This window comes from Aythya ferina (assembly GCF_964211825.1).
Source record: "Aythya ferina genome assembly, chromosome: 13".
Taxonomy (NCBI): Eukaryota; Metazoa; Chordata; class Aves; order Anseriformes; family Anatidae; genus Aythya; species Aythya ferina.
Genome location: NC_140311.1, coordinates 18,694,044 through 18,715,312, shown reverse-complemented (window position 1 = coordinate 18,715,312; position 21,269 = coordinate 18,694,044). Strand labels below are relative to the sequence as shown.

At 34.5% G+C, this 21,269-nt stretch overlaps 1 protein-coding gene across 1 annotated transcript in view; it reads right to left on the bottom strand.

Moving 5' to 3' along the window:
* Positions 1-827: 827 nt before the first annotated feature.
* Positions 828-21,269, bottom strand: part of SMARCA1 (SNF2 related chromatin remodeling ATPase 1) — a 28,889-nt gene continuing 8,447 nt past the window's right edge. The window contains exons 6-24 of the mRNA XM_084534043.1: positions 20,732-20,911; positions 19,124-19,279; positions 18,761-18,892; positions 17,961-18,029; positions 17,112-17,221; positions 16,163-16,389; positions 15,498-15,619; positions 14,956-15,108; positions 13,650-13,782; positions 12,513-12,661; positions 11,784-11,903; positions 10,459-10,569; positions 10,144-10,257; positions 9,632-9,754; positions 8,019-8,151; positions 6,970-7,088; positions 6,545-6,757; positions 1,593-1,703; positions 828-909 (exon numbers count right to left, since the gene is read on the bottom strand). Of these exons, the coding sequence (XP_084390169.1) occupies positions 838-909; positions 1,593-1,703; positions 6,545-6,757; positions 6,970-7,088; positions 8,019-8,151; positions 9,632-9,754; positions 10,144-10,257; positions 10,459-10,569; positions 11,784-11,903; positions 12,513-12,661; positions 13,650-13,782; positions 14,956-15,108; positions 15,498-15,619; positions 16,163-16,389; positions 17,112-17,221; positions 17,961-18,029; positions 18,761-18,892; positions 19,124-19,279; positions 20,732-20,911 (2,547 nt within the window). The 3' untranslated portion in view covers positions 828-837. The remainder of the gene's footprint in view (positions 910-1,592; positions 1,704-6,544; positions 6,758-6,969; positions 7,089-8,018; positions 8,152-9,631; positions 9,755-10,143; positions 10,258-10,458; positions 10,570-11,783; positions 11,904-12,512; positions 12,662-13,649; positions 13,783-14,955; positions 15,109-15,497; positions 15,620-16,162; positions 16,390-17,111; positions 17,222-17,960; positions 18,030-18,760; positions 18,893-19,123; positions 19,280-20,731; positions 20,912-21,269) is intronic.

Sequence of the window (21,269 nt, the reverse complement as noted above, 5' to 3'; positions counted from 1 at the left end):
AGCCTACCAACCAGGAGATGATGAACTTTGTTTGCTATTTAAAAAAGAAGCTATTAGTCGACTACTTCAGTTCATTAGGCGTATAAAAAGTTTCATCTAGAGGTCATTCCAAAAAACACCTCGCCTTGTGTTTAAGCATATATGCAGCCCAACAGAAACTGGTGATAATAAGGAAAAAAAATCTAAGTATCTGTTGGCTTTCCTTCTGGGTATTTCTGAGAAAAATGTCAATTTAATGCTGACAGCAAACAAGGATGTCAGTCTAATTAGATTTTTTGTTTTGGCATGCTCCTGATCCTATCTATATACTCTGAAGAAAATCTGATTGATGATGAAGGCACAATTATACAAACCTTAACATTCACTCTAGGTGTAGCTATGCAGAAAAGGGTTGGGGGAGGGAGGGGGAGAGGGGGAACAAAGGTGAAGTACATTTCTCTTCAAATAATTTTAATTCAGTTTATTTTCCCACAGCCATATAAATTTAAAATATGAAACAACAATAATACAGCTATAGAATCTAGGTTTCCTTTCAAAGCAGCAGCATATAAAACATATAAAAGCTAAAACTTCAGCATAAGCTTAAAAAAACAAGGACTGAGTGAATTTTGCAGAAGACATGAAATTCACAAAATACAGTACACAAAAATACTGGAATGCATAAAATATAAAGCTACACATTCTAGGTAATGAAAGACATTGTAAATATACAAAATTTGCTAAGTTAAACCAAGGGATTTGTGAGCAAGTACCATGAATACAAAGAAGTTGGCAATTAATACTTGTAGATGAAGACAAGAAAGAGGCAGTTTTATATTTAGCATTCATTTTGCGAGTTCACGACTTCACTTTCTTAGCATCTTTTTTTCCGGAGTTCTCAGTAGCCAAATCTGCTTTTCTCTTCTGTGACTAAAAAGGAAAAGAAAAAAATAATTAATTCCAGCAAATGGTGGCATCATACCACAATGTTTTTAAGTACATTAACTATTTTAAAAGATAAGAAACATTAATACATTCTATTTTTCAATTCAGTTTTCTAGGAGTTAACAGAAGGGTAAACAAAAATCCCAGATTTAGACACTTAAGTCTGCTACCCTTTTTGCTTTCTTGATGTTCTGCATTACGTGGTCTCAATGGTACAAGTACTATGCACATCATGAATGGGATGAGAAGATCAGGACCTTGATTTATTTAGAGTTTTGCTGTTGTAAAAGTGACAAATATTTAAGATAAAAGGAGCACTTCTTACTTCTTCCTCCAGAAACTAGTACATAGTGGAGTAACAACAATTTTAGATTGAAGTCAACACATCACGTAAACATGTAGGCAGAAAGAAGAATAGCTGTTTTCTTTAAAAGTGCCTTAGCTACTTACACTAAAGCCTTTTCTCAAAAAAAATAAGTAAGGACCCAAAATATTGTGAATTGGGAACACCTGCATAGAATCTTGGAGAGCTGCGAATAGACAGATATTTGTTTAATCTCTCAACTAATGGTTTATATTTAAACAGTTACTATTACCTTCTTTTTCGTTTCCTAACAAAAATATAATTGAATTCTACCCCCCTGGAAATAAAGTGCTGCTCAACATACCGATGTGACTTTTGATCCTCTTTTCTTCTTTTCAGCTCGTTCTTTTTCCTCAATTTCCATATTCTCTTTTTCTATTAATGATATGAGAGTATTACAGCGTCTCTGAAACTCCTGAGGAAACAGAGAACAACAAATATTATATGCAACATACAAACTCTCTCATTTACAAAAAAAAAAAAAAAACTTGAATTCCAAAATACTCAGTTTTTCCAGAAGTATTCAATACCCAGACTGGTAAGATGAACTGTGTTATTGCACATCCATCTTTATCTTAGTGCAACCTTTTCTATAAGGAGAGAAAGGTAAGATATTTACTGAAATATTCGGCTTCCTGACAGTTTTCAGGACTGCCTATATCTTCCAAGCTGATGTTCCTAAAGACTGATGCAATCTTTCATCATGTTTATGTGAAGCAAATAATATCCTGCTGCCAGCATACTATGCCAGATTTTAGGAAGAGGGGTCTTCAGGTACATATTTAAAGCAGGAAGAAATCAAAGCTATCTTCAGCAATATTTTGCGGTGGCACACAGACATTTTGTGACGAAGTAGGACACTTTAAGCTCTCAACTGGCAAAAATCTATCCAGTTTTAAGCCTTGAACACACTGTTGTATGTACCTTCAGTCAAAAAGCACCCAAAAGATAGGAGGCCTTAAATACTTTTAAGCATTAAAACTTCCAAGTCATCTGAAAATGTTCAAGATTAAGTAACAAAAATGTCATTTATACATTAAAAAATATTTCCAGTACAATTGTCACAATACTTCCATTGTACTTAATAAGAGTTGGCTTGGTAGCAGAAATCATTTGATTCCTGTATCCCATCTGGAAAAACAGATCTCTTACCAAATACCGAATATGTACTTATTTCTGTTATGATTATTGTTTTAAGTATGTTGAAAACAGCAATTCCATGGGCTTCTCTTTCTAGCACAAGGCAGAAAGGTTTCTTCTGATGAAAAAAGCTGGAAAAGAACATCTTATCTATTAAACTCAGTGAAAAAAAATGTGATCTATAAGCTACCCGAAAATAGCCTAGTAGCATAAAGCTCAACCTACAACTGGTCTATTCACCATGAAGTGAACGGGTGACCTTTTTGCCCAGGAATCAGTCTCCATTTTCTTAGTATCTGTAACCTGTATACTGCCTCAGCCATCATGCATGCTTTCTTGATCCTGATTGTTCTGAAACAGACAAGCATATGACTCATTTTGGAGAAGTTCATGTCCTAAGACTAACTATTTTCCTTAAGTTCTCAAGGTGCCACAGATTCCTCTACAAATGGGGCTGCAAGGCCTTGGATGAAAGCTGCACAATCCAGAATGAACACAGAATCCTTCAACCTTTCTTATAAGCAAAGAGAAATATTCAGGAAGTTTTTCTTAACAACTCCCTGCTGGAAAGGTTCCAGTCCCATGCATGTAGTTTTACAGTCATTTCTGCCACATCCATGTAAAAGTAACCCCAAATCCCCCAACCACAACCATAAATATTCTCATGTCAACCAATAAAACTCCTCAAATTTCATGCAAACAACAGCATTCAGATAAAAAGGCAACAAGTTTGAGAACACTTGGGTGCAAGCCATCCCAAAATGTATTGCATCCCCAAACACAGAACAGAGATCTGTCCCAAAACACTTCACAAATCAATAGAGATGATTGAAAAGAGGCAGAAGCAGAAAAATGATTGCCAGTATGTCAGAAGCATTTTCCATCATTTGAATTTGTGCATGTTACACTGAAAGACAAAGGAGCTGTAGGCAGAGACTGATGACAATCTGGTCCACAAAAGCAAGCAGTTCAACCTTCCTGAGTGTAAAAGAAATTACTTGGTGTTAAATTCAAGACAAACAGTTATCAGAAATGTGACAAGAAATAACCTCTGACATTTGCCTACAGCACTGAGAAAAGTTCTCATATTTGAAAGGAAAAAAAACGCTTGCATAGATGCATATGTTTACTATAATCAAGTGTTCAGGTTGACATTTAGTCTTTCCAGACTGCTACTCCAGAACGTGCAGAGGATGGACTCAAAAACAACTTTCTCAGGAGAATCGCAGAAGCAGTTGACAGTAGCATGTAGTATGCACACAGGTTTCTGCTTCACCTACTGTTACAAAGAGAATCTGCATTATAAATTCTGCGCTGAACTCCTGAAATTTCTGTATGGACTGATCCATCTCATTTCAGTACTATAAAAATGCACTTCAAGTTTAAAATGCCCTGCACCTTTAGAGTTGCAATTTCATTCAGTATGGCTGATACTTTTCTCCTTAGGATTGAAAGAGATGAGATGTACTTTGCTCTCCACTTCATAGTTATAAAGACTAGTATTGCAATAAATAAGATGGGAGCACTGAACCATCACCTTCTGCATGACCGAAGGCATAGATGGTGGCTTGATAGAGAAAGTAGAAGTCTGAAGCTCTGTCAACAGGCCTGTACGTTCCTGTATTTACATAATCGTTTCTTACACTGGCTAGGGTTACAGAAAGGTAAAAGAACGTACATAAATTATGCCTAGAAAACAGATATGTGATTCACTACTGCCATGATATTCTGCATTCTTTCTGCATGGACAGAAATAAAAGAATAATTACTAAACCATAAAATTAAGCTTTGGTGAATAGTTTAAAAAAATCATAGTTTTAGGCATTCAAGTTCTGAAAATTTACATTTTGGGTTAAAAAACTGTTAATGTTATAATAAATCACTGAAGCAGAATCTTTGTTTTCCAAAGAGAAACCTTCAGGAGGAAAAGAAACTGAAATAAGAACATGGAAGGTAAATAAGCTTCTTATACGGAATTCAAGAGACATCTAGTGGTTACTTGAACACAAAGTCTGAGAGCCCAGTAGCAAGTACTTGCCAGAATTACACTGCCCTCCCTTTCTATCCTTTCATGAGTTTGAATGTAATGAAAGGTAATTTTGATGTCACATGAACTTCACTGTTCTAAGAAGGCGTTTTATCCACTTTCACTGAACTTAATATATAAATCTTTATAAAGATTTCTGTTTATACTTAGTGCATTATTCTCATAATCAAATGACTTTCCAACACTTTTCATCATACAAAGCATCAAGACAGTGCAAAATAGACTCACAGAAATGAATACTCCCCAGAAATACCACGGTATTTGTATGCATAAAGTATATCAGTTACGGGCAGTTTAAACCATACATATCATGACCATTTGTAACAATTACGAAAATTAATGCATTCATGAAATGAAAGATTACTTTACCTTTGTATTTTCATACCATTATTTCAGCTACATAACAGTAGAAAAATAGTATTAATAGGTAGACTTTTGAGAAAATAAGCCAAAATTCACTGTATTTCCACCCAGTCTCTCCATTTCAGCATTAGATACCACAGAACATGGTTCCACACTTCAGAAAATTATTCCGTTCTCCTTTAAAAAGATTTTTTTAAAGGAACATAATAATTTGAGAGAAGACTTAGAAGATTTAAGTCTACCTCTGACTTAAAAACATCAATTAATCTTAAATGTTGAGCTATATTTTTAATTTCTAGTAGTAATTTATATTACATGTATTTCCTTAAGCAGATCCCTCCAAAGACAACTTAAAAGTAACTAAAGTTAATATTGGAGAGGTTTTTATGGTCACAATTTTAAATCCAGTATCTATTCAAACAGACATTTCAGCAAGAAAAGTCTTCAATTATTTTTAATGAAGAACATTTTATGAACATACCCTAATGTTGGAAAACAACGAGTAAAAAGTAATGCACAGTGGCTCTGCAGCTACTGAACTATCCAAAAATGCAGATTTATATACAAAATGGCATGAAAGTTACGTGACCACAACATATCATTTAATAAGAAGTTTGCTTACAAGGCAATGGGAAGTATCTATGAGTGTTGTAGAAGGGACAGGGTGCTCCAGTATTTTGTCAGCCATGCACATATGGTTTTGTGTTCAGTCAAACCAAAAAATAGGTGTTTCTTCTCTTACTCTTTGAAAGTGAGTAAGATTAGATCATTCCAGGTATTATAAGAAAAACTGGGAAGTACATGTTCCCCTTATAAATACATTCACATTCCAATTGCACATACATGTGGCCTTTAAATAAGATACAAACTTACACATTTTATCTGTAAGAAGGAACTTAATCGGGTAAATTTGACCAAAGATTCCAAGTCTGAACTAAGTTTCCTTATAAGCATCCCATACTCAGAGGCTAGTGCCTACATAGCTTATTATTTGCAGCCACCGACACTCCCATTAGTATTATGTTCTGTTACTTAATTCCTAAATTAAAAAAAGAATGCCTCTGCTCTCCAGAAAAAGGAAAAAATACAGCTAAAAATCAGAGTATTAGTCAACTTACTACCTAGCCAAGTTATTTTTCTGAGTATAAACAAAATCAGCAGAAAAATAAGTAAAAAAATGCACTTAAATACAATAGTCTTTATTCAAAACTACAAAGTTCATTTTAAACCAATAGTTTTGATGATTAACTCACATGAATCTCTGAAAATTTTCTCATGCTTTTAGAAATTAAGTAGTATATAATTCAAATGTTTTGAGCCATTTAGTCCAAAAATTCTGAAGAGCAGTCACATTCTAGAAAATACTGTTAAAACTTTCAGTTTGCAATAAAAGTAACATTTGTAAGGCTAGTTTATTTCTGCATTAATCCCTTCGGGTAACACACAACTTCAACTTGGCAAGTTTTCTACTCTGTTTGTTTCAGCTGTACTGTGTTGTTTGTTGTACTAAGGGAATAGGTAGTTTTATTAAAAATAAAGAATGAGAATGAAAGCTGAAATTATTTTTGAGAATGAAAGCCAAAATTATTTTTCCGGCACTTATTTCTAACTTTCCAGTATTTTGGCACAAATCCAAATTATGTAATAGGGCTTAAAAGTAACAAAATTCTTCAGATACCTACTTGGTCCATGTAGCTGATACCTACCATTGCAGTTCTAGATTTGATAAACCAGTCAAATCTGAACTGAGGAGCATTGCGCACGCACTGCCGTAGTTCTTCATACACGTTTTCTTTGTCAAAGCCCATCTTGTGTAACATGCATATCAGAAATCTGTCTTCTTCTTCTGTGTAATTTTTCCCTTTGTTTGTTCCATACTGAATACGCAACTGATGGAAAGGTGCTTTATACCGTGCAATCTGAATGCAAAGCAAAAATATTGATATTAAACACAGTGCTACATCATGGATTTATTACGTATTCATGTGGATTACTGATACATAAAAATAGAATTTCCATCCCCAACTGATCCCTTTCTGAAGGGATGTAAGAGATTACATCCACCTGTAACCACAGAGTTAGCAAGAAGCAGTCACCCTAAAAAAAATTTTAAAAATCCTGCAGTGATTACTTTGGCATCAAGGGCTTTCTTGATACTGATCCTCCGCTGAATTCTTGCCTCTCCTCGTTCAATTTGAGCCATAATCCTCTCAATGTCTTGCAGTTCATTGCAACGTTCCCAGAAAACAGCTAAAAACAAAATTTGTAAAATAAGATCTTTTCCTTTACTGTTTCACCTTTAGTCAACTAAAGCACTCAAGCAAGAAAATGTAATACAGTTTGTAGATCCACAAAACCTTAAGGATTCAGTAATACTTTCTCTTTTACTGTGCTAGCAAAGGAAGCTTGCACAGACCTTCATTCACTGTCTTTAAGTTAACTATAAGCAACAGATAAGTAACAAGTATAAGACTATTTATATCCAATATAAATTGCTGGAGTTAAGTAAAACTGCGAAAAATTACTTTTAAAGGTAGTTAGTTATAACCATGGTTTAATGCTGCTAACTTGTTTCAACATTCTTATTCATGTCAATTTTTTCTTGCTATTTCTGAAGTCAACAGGAACTTAGTGCACGACTTATAAAAAAGATAGTAATGTGTGGCTTCTCCTGATTCTTTGGGTTGGTTAAAAGATGTAAATTCAGCACTTTATACAGAGCTCTTGATGAGCTGTTCTTTTTTTAAGCTAACATGCAAAACATCGCAAGGTTACATTTTATGAAGGATTTTAGGAAAACTAAACATAAGGATGAAACAGGAAGAATTCTGAACAAATTAAAAAGTGTTGTGCAAATAACAAAGACACAGCGCACTAGCTAGAACAGTATATAAACCTATAAAGAATTATGTTGGCACTATAATGCAACTTCATGACTCTACAAGACCACCGTGTCAATGTAAATCAACTACAACGTGTTCTAAATTTCAGCTGAGGAAAAAGGATAGCTCAAGACATGTTTGTGCTGCAAATCTAACCTTTAACACAATTAAATCTGCAGGGGAGAACTACAATATTCTTCCTATACACATCCAAATTCTACATTTTGTAGAAGAACACGTAGCAAAAACAATGGTTATTCGACACGACTAAGAAACATATTTTGAAATATATACAGACCTGAATACTCAATGACCTCCTCGGGTGACTTTCCTTCCACCTCACGGGCAATATTATCTATATCATCACGACCGTATTTCTCATTAGCTTTAATAAACTGATTAAAATCCCTTTTATTCCAGTTTGTAAAACCCTGTAAGCACCAAGAGATCAGGAAGCTATTACTAAGTAGAAAGGAAACATTTTGCAAAATTTTGTCTTATGTATCATTTGCTACAATTGCCAATGCCTCTGCAATGTCACATAATTAGAGTGGATAATGGTCTTTCAGCATTTCCGTAACTTCTATTATTCAGGGCTTATTACTGAGTCATTAGAAGTCTAAAGAGTTATTTTCTTGCATGACTCCACATGCATTAGTAAGAGCTTTTTACTTTGCCTCCTTTTTAAATCTTTATGAATTATTTCTCCAAAGAAAGTCTCACCGACAGGTTACTGTAATTTTATTTAAGCAACAAAAAGTCTTTGGAATACAGGAAGCTCCAGGAGGAGTGTCGTTACAAGTTCTTCAAATATTTCAAGTATCTAAAGCAATAGCTGCTACTTAGTACACATACAAACCTTGAACCAACCAAACAGCTGGATGAAAGCTTAAATATATCAAGAAACAATCTCTAGTCCAAAAAGATGCAATCAAATGGAAACTCCATAGCACTGTCAAACAGGAAGTTTAGTGTGTGCTGAAGAAATTAATCCAGAACTGAACAATAGTTAAGTGAGATACAATGCATGGAAACATGACCCAAGAACATGGCACTACATTTTAAAGTCAGTGAAAGGAGAAAGCATCAAGAAAACATAAGTCACGTCTACAAGGAACTTTGCCAGTTCTCCAGATGAGAAAGATGACTTCTCAATTAGATTGCATCTTTACAAGTTCAACATACATAAATATTTATTTCTAGACATCAACAGACATGCATACCATCAAAAGCTGAAGTATGTCCTCTTCTATAAACAGGTGAGGTTAATAGTCAAATTGGGACCTTGCAGGGCTAGGAATACTAACCTGCTTCCTTAAGCAAATTTTCTGAATCTAGAAAATCTCAGTACATCAAGACACGCCTTTCTCTTGAACAATTAACTTTTAATGACCCTCGGGAGCAGGATAATAGTCCCAAGTAGTCAATAAACTAGCCGGTGACATGGAGACAGTCCCAGTAGAAAAGGAACATGCTGAACCAAACTGGGACAGAATTAATGGATGTGACATGCCACCTTATACAGCTGTGTAAAAAACATATGGTAATGGAAGCTTGCCTTCTCTGACTTCAGTCTTGTCTGCTAAACTCAGTAGACAAATGCACATACAAGTAAGTCACTGACTAGATTTCTACATGCATTGCTGGGTAGTGGATTCACTGTACAAGTCTAGGCCTCGAAAACATTGCAGAAATCCAAATAACATGTTTTAGCTGACTAAGACAAACTTAGTCAAGGCCAGGAAAGGGGTCTCAACCAAAAAACAAGCCAAAATCATTACATCTTGCATGCTTACATCTCTATAATATTGATATAGCTTTCCTGTGCATACACGCCATCATTAGTACTACACATTTACAATTCCATACTAGTAAAAAATACACAGTGAAATACTTGACCTATTATTTTACCTGTGTTAGTAGCTTTTCTTTCTCTTCAGTTTCTTCAGGAGTCAGAGGCATAGAATCATCTATCTTCTTTTGTTCTTCTTTTTGTACCTGGGCTGCATTTGGGAGGTCAGGGTTCCTGGGTACCTAAGATCAGAGGTATCAGTAAGCAAAAGTGCTGCAATGTTAAAGACACTTTTTCATGGACCTTGCTTTACAATCTAGAAGTACATGTTAAATTTCACACGAATGACATAGCCCACACCTACTAAACATTTGTTGTCACAGAACAAAACAAAACAAAAAGCATCCCAACCCTGGGCTACTCTAAAGAAATGAAACCATAACAAAAACAAAACAAAAAAAAGAGTTACACAAATATTTTTATACAAAACTATTGCAAAATTTAAAAACATTATCCTTCAAGATAAGGTGATGGATTAAAGATTGTCATTAAGTCACGAATATAAGGTCAAAAATGGTTCACTTCACTTCACACACACTTCACTTCTTTGAAGGGGAAAAAAAAACATTACCTTATATCCTATAGTTTTACGGTAATATAGAATTTCTTTTTCCAGAAGTTCAAACAATCGTGGTGGAAAAAATTGGAAATCCTGAATATTTGGCTGTTTTGGAGGTCGTGGAGCCTTCAAAAATACATGGGTATATTAACATAATGTAAGTTTGACTTCCATGCATTTAAACTGTCATAAATCAGCAGTATTGACAGCATATCACTTTACAAGTACATTATTCTATTACCAGAATAGGGTGAGAGCAGGGGATGCAACATGGGAGAGCAGAAGAGCGAAAACACAACATGAAGACCATTGTTGCCAACATCTTACCTTTGGGACTTTTGGTTCACTAACACGCAGGGCTTCTCTGAAATAAGCATCAACTGCATAATTAGCTTTGCGCTCTCGTTTTGGAGGCTCTATCCATTCCATCATGCTCAGCTACACACAGAATTGAAGAACAATGTATTAAACTAACTGTATCCTTTTCTCAAGTCACAAAATCATGTCTAGCGTGGCACTGCCAAACAAGTATTTTTTCACACTAAGTATGGTGCTTTAGCTCAACAGTACAGATAATAAATCAGAGCTCAAAAATAAGCCAGAAGTTATAGTTAATTATAACATGTATTTAAGCACATTAAAAATAATACACCAGTAAAGGAAGGCTGTAGTCTTGCAGTGGCATGACTAGACACCTTTACAGTGATCTTTACAGTAATCTACTGACTTCAGTCACCTGAGTGAGGTTGTTTCCATCTGCTCAAATACCATTGAAGGTCTATGGACTTGGGCTTTAAATTCTATTATCTATGATGATAAAATGATACAAATTTACTGTGATATTTATAAGCTCTGCAGAAGCTACAACATTGGTAAAAAAACATTAGACAGGAGTGAGTTCTCTTACAAAAGGACTTCAGTTAAACTTAAAGCATATTTCGAGGCAATGCTATATTAAAATCCTTACAAAAAGGCAGCTTATCAAGATGAACAGTTCTTATTTACATGTATATACGCACCCATTCTATTCTCACAAAATATTTTATTTTTCTAAGTGTTTCTTCAAAATTGCTAAGAAACCTGCATCAGAAGTGCATCGTGTAGTTAACATGTAAAGAGTTCATATAATTAATTCTAGATAAAACCTTAAGGAAATCTTATGTCCCATACATAATGCAAAGAGACAGAAGTAACATCGTGGGACCATGATTAATACTTCTTCATTTTCTTCATTTGGATGTTCTTTCTACATTTAGCTAAATAACTGCAAAAAAACTTCACATGAATGCTTACAACTAAAACCTTCACTGCAGAAAAAATTCCACACACAAAATTCTAAACAGGATTGTTTTTTCTTTTGTTACATGGCAGTAAAACAATACCAGCTGCAGCAGTATAGTAGGATGCAGAGTAGTCTTTTTGCTGCAGAAAGGATAAAATTCGAGCGATTTTATCAGATTTTCCCATTAAGAAAAACAGGACAGGCCTGAAAGCTCGTTTAACACAAATTAACAATCCCAATGGTAGTACAAACCTAAGTGAATTCTTCAGGTCCCTCTTCACTACCATAACCTTTGCAGCTATAACATTGCTAGCATAGCCTGTATACTTACACCTCTAACATCTCCAATTCTTCTCTTTAAAAAAATTACCTTCTGTTTTTCTCTATAATCTTCACCTTCAAAGTTGTATAAGCTCATCTCTGTGTCCATAGTGAAGTTTCTTAAAGAGCTTTCCCCCATTTTCTGCAATCGTTCATTCATTTCAGCTGTCTGAAATAAGAGACATTTTTAGGCTTACTCAAGCTGTTCTATGTTTTCTGCAAAAAAAAGCAGCTTTCATCATTAAACGTATTTCATGTCGTTTTCTGCTTTAAAACTTTACTTACATTTTTCTTATTAAGCAGGATTTGCCCACTGTGCTTTCCAATTTTGAACAAACTAAGGCTTCCCATTATACTGTTTATTAATGGTGTGATGTAGCCCTACAACTATATAACTTTTAGATTAAATGAAATTTGTGCCCAGCACTTCATTTTTTCCACAGCTACCAATTCCCTAATAAAATTCTATAAAGATTTCGTGCCTATTACAATTGTTGGCATAAAATTTACATGTTTCTAAGAGTTCAAGAAATAAACAATGCTTAAGATACAATGCACTTAGTTTGAACTAGTGAAAGTAATTACAACTCACTACTCCTACTCCTTCTAGGCTTTCATAAGGTTTGAAATATTTATGAACAGTAAAGTAATATGTGGGCATATAAAACAGATTTACATAATAATTAAAGTGTTCTTGTCTTCTTCTATAAAACGTATTTTGCATATCTATGTTTAATGTTTGACAAATCACAAATTCCATACAAAACTGCTCTCTAACCTTCTTTTCACCTCTTTCTAAGATAGTGGTTATGTCTTCTTCTGTCAGCTCACTGTCCTTAGATGCAAAAACATGTGTAGCTCCATGCCGGATCATCTGCAGCATTTCATCTTTTGCCAGTTTGTTAGACTGTTGGTCTATGAGCCTTCCTGGAATTAGAAGAAATATGTTGAAAGTTGTAATACAAAACTTCCAGTATGAACATGCAAACAGTGGATTTTTTGAGTCCACCAGCAAAACAAGCAAGCAAAAGACAACTATAGGAACAAATTACTCTTCACTCGAACTGAAAATAAACAAACTGGGAACTTCAAGGTAAATACAAAAAATGACTGTGGTACAAGACATAACAAAGAATTTGTTTCACATGAAGATAATCCAATTTTATATTTAAGATTATTTTTTTTGCAAAGTCAGCTGGACTTAAGATTAAAATCCTATTTCAAGATGAAAAGTGACAAGATATTATAATCATTAGAAGTATTGAAGATTTTTTAACGCTCACTTTACTGATCTCAATGCATTTCTGAATACTTCCATTTTCCCCAGAACTCTAATTCCTGTCCAAAAATTCCACCAATCCTGTCTCATCTTCATAGACCATCACAATTTTGACAATTATCCATTAAGTAGACCACTCTCAAAAAAAAAAAAAAAAAAAAAAAAAAAAAAAAAAGTCATATGGCTCAGAACCTACAAAAACTTAGATAGATAACTTCAGGTTTTGACAAACTATTCTTCCCAGAGCTTCTAAACACAGCCACACAAAGCAGTTTTAATGTTCAGAAAATTCAGATGTAGTATAAAGCACTCCTATATAATTATCTTTCATGGAAGATAGCTTTTTTCTCCTTTTTTTCACTGTCACAAGAAAAAGTAATACCTACTTCAGCAGTACTTTCTTCATTTAGAGTCTTACTTTGAATCTAAGCCCACATCACTCAGGATAATAATTCTTTCAAAAATTAAGCTGAACAACTGAATAACTTATACATTATAATTTAAGTAGCTTTAGCATACTATTATTATACACAAGGCCTGTTTTCTCTCATACTGTATGCTTGTACAGTTATTTAACCCATAATTTAAAGGGACTGAACAATTCTGTTGCAGAAAAACATTTAGAGCAGTTGATACCTTGTTGTATAACTATAGAGTCCAGTCTCAGTTTTATTTCAGCTCTTTCTACAATCCTCTCTTCAACAGTATTATCAGTGATTAGTCGGAACACCCGTACTGGTTTCTTTTGACCAATACGATGCGCACGATCCTAACAAACATAAATCAATGAGTGTTCAGCAGCAAATACTCACAAGCAATATGCAGTTTGCTATATAAGCAGAAACATCAGACTGAAGCTAGCATAAATTCCTTGGCTCCTTCCTTATTCAACAGTATACAAGAGTAATCTACTTATATGTGGCTATTACACCTTTTAAGTCTGGGTCATTCTATTGCAATAAACACATCTACCTCATCATAAATGCAGAAAATGGAATGCCTGTCTGAACTGCTGCTGGTATGTGGAGATACAACTACATATGCAGACAGACCTGCATTGCATTCAGTTCACGTGACAAAAGTAGCGTCCCTTGACACCCCTAGCTTGATAGTACTAATTCCATGTGCAAAGTCATGTAGCTACAGCTTCAATAACAGAGCTGTCCCACATGAGCTATGTTAAAGCATCAGTATGCAGCTCACATTTTACAGGTCTAGTGCACAGCAAATGAAGTTAGAACAAACATACTTTATTTGTTTCTATCAAAACTTGTGGCTCTCTTCTCCAGCGAGCTTATATGAAAATTTGTCCTCAGAAAAGAAAAAGAATAATCGTCCTTCAGACTGCTGGCACCAAAATTGAGTGTCCTCTAAAGAAGAGCTGTTAAATCTTTTACTCTTCTGCGTCATATTCAGTAGCTTCCTGAAAAACCTAAAGCTCACAAATCATCCCGGTCAGTTTCCAGGAATTTAGTACTATTAATATTGGTAATCAGTCTGCATCTCAAACGAAGGCAAAGATATTCACAGTAAATTCTTGATTTGTTTCAGAACATTAGAAGACAGGACCAATAACCTCAAACATGCAAGAAGGCTCATGAGATTTTTTTAATTCCAGAATTATAAACCTTGATTTTAGAAATTAACTAGCAGTCAGAAAGAGAATATAAGGGTTTCTTTTCATAGTTTTGACTTTATTTGCTGGTACGTTTATGCAGAAACAAGGTGGTTTGCAAAAGCATAAGCCTTCCAAGAGGGCTGAATGTAATGCTGCAAGCTTTTAATTCTCTACTATTTTGGCAATAGCCAAAGTATTATTATTTCACTCCTTACTTTGTTGGTAATGAAGACAAAAACCAACAAAAATGCAGGTTCTGGAAATACTTACACAAAATTGAACAATCATAACTAATTACCACCATGTATTAGAAAATTAACTCACCATGGCTTGCAGATCTACTTGAGGGTTCCAATCTGAGTCATAGAGAATCACCACATCAGCAGTTGCCAAATTAATTCCTAGACCTCCAGCTCTGGTACTCAGCATGAAAATGAATTTACTGCTGTTGGGAGCATTAAATGTGTCTATTGCTTCCTAAAAGAAAAGCATCATTAATACATCAGAGCTGTTTCCAATATGTTAATTACATTTCAGTCAAACTTCTTGGAAATTTAATTTTCAGAGCAAAAAATCTTTAACAGAGAACGTGGATATTTTCACTTGTGCAAACCTACTCCGAGTTAACAAAATATGCAATTGTTCACTTAGTTGAGGAACACATGAAATCTACTTTACTATGAACTTATGGTTAGAAAAAGTATACAAACTCAGCTGCCTTTTCAAATCATAACATTTTTTGTTTTTAACATATGATTTCTTTTAAGGAATGATAACATATTTTTAGGAATTATAATCATCTGCAAATAACAGCTTCTTAATTTAATACGTAAAACAGACATATTTTATTTATACATCTGTCCTACCTCTCTTTCTTCATGTGGTGTCTGTCCATCAAGTCGGCAGTACTCATATCCACGCCACATACAATAGTCTTCCAAAATATCCAATAAACGAGTCATCTGGCTAAAAAGTAGAACTCTGGAACCTGACAGAACAACACAGAAGATTTTGTTGTTGATTTTATGTTTTTACATTACCCTCAGTATAGAGCTTACTATTGAACATCAGTAAGAACTCACGTGCAATATTCTGTACTATGCTAACTTAAGTCTTTCTTTTGAAGTTACTTTTCTGGTATTGATCTAACTTCTCCTCAAGGCCCATTGTCTGATAATTTATACATAAGAAATATGCAGCTGAAGAAACAGAACATGTGAAAACATGGTAAGATAAGTAGCTGACAACTGGCGTACACAAACAAACTAATGCTCTCATCAGAAATGCTCTTCAATACAGCAGGTAGACCCTTCCCTTCCTTTCTACTGCATCGTATCACTTCCTCACCATTCCCATAAGACCTCCTTTCCTCTGTGTGTTAGTATCCACTGAAAATAAAATTTCAACAAAAACCTCATTGAAAGTAATGAATGCTCTCACTGGAGGAGAGACAAGAATGAATCATGCAAGTTTTACAATGCAATTTTACTTATGATGACTATTCAGAGCGTTGTTTATAAGCACTACTCACCTTGCTCTCTGAGTTTTGCTAGCAGTTTATCCAGAACTAACATTTTACCACTGTTAGTGATGAGATGTGTGTCAGTGGTGTAAGGAGGGCCAGGCTCAGCACCATCAAATAGGTAAGGATGATTACAACACTTCCGCAACTGCATCAGAATATTCAGCAGACGCATCTTATCCATTTTCCCAGCTGAATTTAGGATATCAATATCTTTCATCAAGATCCTTGTATACCTGAAGTTTTACAGGCAGTTTTGAATAACCATTTTCATTTCATATTTAAAACATAAATGAAACCCTGCAAATCCTGATTACTCATTACTGGAAGTGGGAATTGGTTTTGTTCATACAATAAAATGGTTCATTATTTATAAAACTTGGAGAAAAATTCTGACTGATAAGGATTTATAAATCCATACCTAACATAAACGGCAATTGTCATTGAGTGATAGTGATCTATCATGTACTATGTTTTCTTATCATTTTCTTTTAACTTTTTTTAGGATTATGAAGTCAAATAAGATATCACTGACTCTACTGAAACCGCTACATTGACCTGAGATCTGCATAAAGAAATAGACTGAATTTAAAAAAAAAACATGCACACTTCTTTCCTCACTTTTATTCTCGGTATGTGGCTCCTGAGGCCACATTAATTTCAAGTTTGAGACTTTTACTGGCACATATATATTTGGATCAAAAAATGAAACTTATTAGGCATACATTCTTTCAAATAAACTTGAGAGGAAAAGAAGATTCTGCTTTATTCCTCCCATCCCTTTTTATTACAGTTTTTGAGCTCTTTGCAACTCATGCACCCTTAAAATGCCCCAAAGACAGCTATAAATAGGCTTCTCCATTTGACAGTCTTAATATGCAACTGCAAAAAAAATCAGTATGAAGAGCTGTACTGTTTTTCATCAGAAAAGAATCTTGCTTTAATGAGAATAACTCACCATTCCCTCTGCATTTTGCTGAGTCCAAGATAAATTTTTACTTCCTTCTTTGGAGGCAAACTCTTTTCCACTTCTGCTTTTATGCGACGTAATAAGAATGGCTTCAAAACCTATAAAAATTGAGTTTTTTCAAACATACATTTATTTAAAACTGATTACCTCAAATAAAAGAATAGATTAACTTTTGTGACATTTATCCAAAACTAACCAATATCTATTGCTCTCATGGTGACTCCCTCAGAACAATTGTGCTACAGTCTGAAAAATTAAGTTGTCCACTACTAAGCTGCCAAGTTCATACTTGAAGTGTGTAACGTTACATTAAAATTTTCATACTCATCCTACTTGCTGTACTGAGCAAGGACCAAACCCATGAGCTCATAAAATCTATTTCCCTCTACAGTCTGTTTTATTACCACTAGAAGTGTATATCAAATACACCACTTCAAAGATAAGCAATATACATTGGACTTCCTTATGATTTATTTTATTACCCTATTATCTTGTGCACAGCAAAACAAAGATAAAGACGTGCCTTTTCAGGCTAGCCTAAAAGATGTATCAAGATAATATTCAGGATAATAAATAGTTTTCAAAAGGTCTCAAAATTCTCTTTGTATTTTATGTGCAGACTATCTGCTTCAAACAGTAACATTACAAAAACTAGTGACTGAAAAAAATAAGTTCTGGTATTTCATTCACAAAAATTCAGCTGGGCATTTCTATAAGTAAGTCAGTCCTCCATGTTCATCTCTTCAACTTGGACTTAGATAAATATGTAAATACTCAGTTCTTCTTTGTTGCTGTGTATGCTAATGACAACACTTGATTAAGGCTTTAATTACTTACAGCATGAAGTCTTTCTACAAGCTTCTGATCACCAAGACAATTTTTAGTATCAAACCATGAGTCAAAATCCTGTGGGAAGAAACAGCACAAGTATGACCAGTTTATCATTTGCCTTTTTAACAGACATACTGACTTTTTTCCTCCAAGAGCAACATAGATCTTGAGAAAAATGACTTCTGTGAGTGAAGGAAAATCAGGCCACAATTCTGTGACAGCTACCCAGCACATCATAACATTTAAGTCAAATAACTCCAACTGACAAAATATTATTACTATTCTCCATTTCCCATGTTATCTACGTTCACCAGAGGAATATTCAAGCTCTTATCCTTCTTGCTTGTTTAATGATGGGGCAAGAGTAAATGAGAAAACAAAACCTTACGAGGTAAATGTGATACAAAACATGACAGCAAAAAAACACAGAAGTAATGCATGCATACAAGGGAGCATTAACAGTAAAAGAAGAGAAAGATGACTCAAATTCTAATGAAAAAGGGCTTATGCCCATTTGGATGCTCCATATTCTTCCCTCTGCACTGCCTTCCCAAATTTTCCTTCACTTTGCATAACTCTAGAACTATGCAAAGTATTAGATTTGTTATCACTAGCACTGCACTAACACAACGTATTGTTTTAACTATATAGTGCAAAAAAACAGTCTATATTTTGGCAAGCCACAGAGCTTCAATTGAAACCAGGTCTTTCAAATCTTACATCTCTTATTAGGCCGGCCATTCTCTCCTGCAGAAACCAGCCTAAGAATGAAAATAGCAAAATTTTACTTCCAAACCTCTACTTACATCTGCAGAATTAAAGACATCAGGTAAAAGGAAGTTGAGCAATGCCCACAGCTCATGGAGGTTATTCTGTAAAGGTGTTCCAGTAAGCAGCAATCGGTTCGTTGTCTTGAACTCACGGACAATCTCTGACAGCTAGGAATACGACAAATAGTTATCATCACATATTTGAGTATAACCAATTTTCATCTGTTTCTGAAACCATATGAACTGAATTTATAGACAGTGAGCTACAAGAAAGTCATATCCACAGCCTAACAGCTTACTGCTTATATTTAATACATCACACTTAAAATTTGAAGTTTACTAAAATCAGGTGGAATCTTGTATCAAAATATCTTAAGGATCAAGTAACTTTAATTTTACCTTAGACTTCTCATTCTTTATTCTGTGGGCTTCATCAATTACCAGGTACCTCCAGTTAAATTTTTTGAAGACTGACTTCTCTTTAATTACCATTTCATATGATGTAACACAAACATCCCATTCACCAGGCATCATAACATCACGGATAAAAGCAGCCTACAGTAGAGCAATTGAATTAATAACATTTATAAATATATACAATGTATTTGAAATTCAGTAAAACCTACCTCTGCCAACATTAACAAAGTACTAAGTTAGCACACAAAGTCTGAAAAATCTTTTGTATAACCAAATGTTACTGTAACAAAAGCTTTCAATCCTTTGCACTTTAGGCACAGACACCAAAAAAAAAAAAAAAAAAAAAAAAAAAAAAAAATTCTTCTATTTGAAGTTCAGTATTTACTCTCCAGTATTTTTTTCTGTAATTTAAACATAGGAAAAACTACCAATAATGAAAAAAACATCTAGACTATCCAGCCCAAAGACACACAATCCACAGCAAAGTGTTTTGAAACAGCCCACGTAGCCCACTCCCTCCTCCTCTCTTTCCTAAAAATCTCTCTCCTCTGTCCCATTTATTGATAGGTATACGATATCCTTCATATGAAAAAGTTACAACACGCTGCTCTCCAATAACTTTTTTAGTAGGATGCATATATGACCCTAACTAAAAGGACTGATGTGAAGTGTGTTGCCTTGAAGAACCACCTAATAAGGGAGTTCTCTACAGCACTCTGCACTGACTTGGTAATGCAACTATAAACTCAGAGAGAGACTGTCTCTAATGTGGCTAAAGTGAAAAAAAAAAAAAAAAAAAAGTTTTGACAATACCAACACAAGATTCTGAAAGCACAGGAGGTATACAGTGAAGGTACATGCTTCCCTTCACCACTATCTTAATTTCATCCCATGGAACTAGCAACAAACACTACTGTGGTACAAGTATTACCAGATTCCAAATTAAAACGATCTGGAAGAGATCTTTTAAAAAAAGAGAATCTTTTACAATCTGACACTGAAGCACTGGAAGTAACTAAGTCATTAGCATGCCCAGCAGTTCCTCTCAGAAACAGGCATCCATGCAATCTGTATGAGGGTACCACAGAATTCACAGGAACCTCCAGGTCATTCCCCCCTTTAAGTAACAAACCACCCTATATCTAACTCAAAGCCTTCAGTTAAGAAAGATGAAAACTCTGTGATAGAATCCTAGTTAAAAGGCAAAGTATGGACATTACATGTAAGTACAGTCAACTGAAAAAAAATGTGAGGAAAGAGACAACTAGGTAAGGACAATAAAGGAAAACTAATAAATGCTGTAATAATGTAAATAGAGAAGAAATAAAAAATAGGTGCAAAAATCAAAGAGGAAGACAACAGAAGAGGTGAGTAACAGACAGCTGCACCTTGATTCCAATCTATTATTTCACTTACTGATCGGCATTTTGTCCTCACAAGTCTAACGTTTTGCATTTTCAATGCTAATATAGTTAAAGATCACTGGAAAGAAAAACTGTAATTAAGGAAGTGGCTTACTGAGAGTTCCACGTCCCCAAATGCTACTTTCTGACAAATAACATACACTTCATTTCAATGTACAACACTTACTCTGGCATCTTTGTCTCCAATAAGGCAAACAGCACGTAACGATGGTACCCAGCGTTTAAATTCATTCATCCAATTGTGCAAAGTTGATTTTGGAACCAGGACCATGTGTGGCCCAGGAATGTTTCGGTAATGCTTCAGATAGCCTAATAATGCTATTGTTTGCAGAGTCTTACCAAGACCCTACACGGACAAAGAGCAGGAAAAGAAACTTTCTAAAACAAAATGCCATACAGAAATAGTTTCAAACAATTTTCTTAGTATATCATTCTGCCAGTAGAGCAGTTTATAGCAAAATACACGCAGCAAGAGTTTGCAATATCTTTGCAGTATCTTTCATTATATTACAGTTCCAGGTGTGAAAATCTACCTGTTATAAAATGATCCATACTACTGCATATACAGTCACTACTGTAGGTAGTTTAATGTTTGAATTTTGCTCAGAGTAACTACTACTACTGAATATTAATATCCATGTTATATACATATCTTGTTTAACTATTCAAAATTACTTTATTTTTTACCAAATAATTTAAAAAAT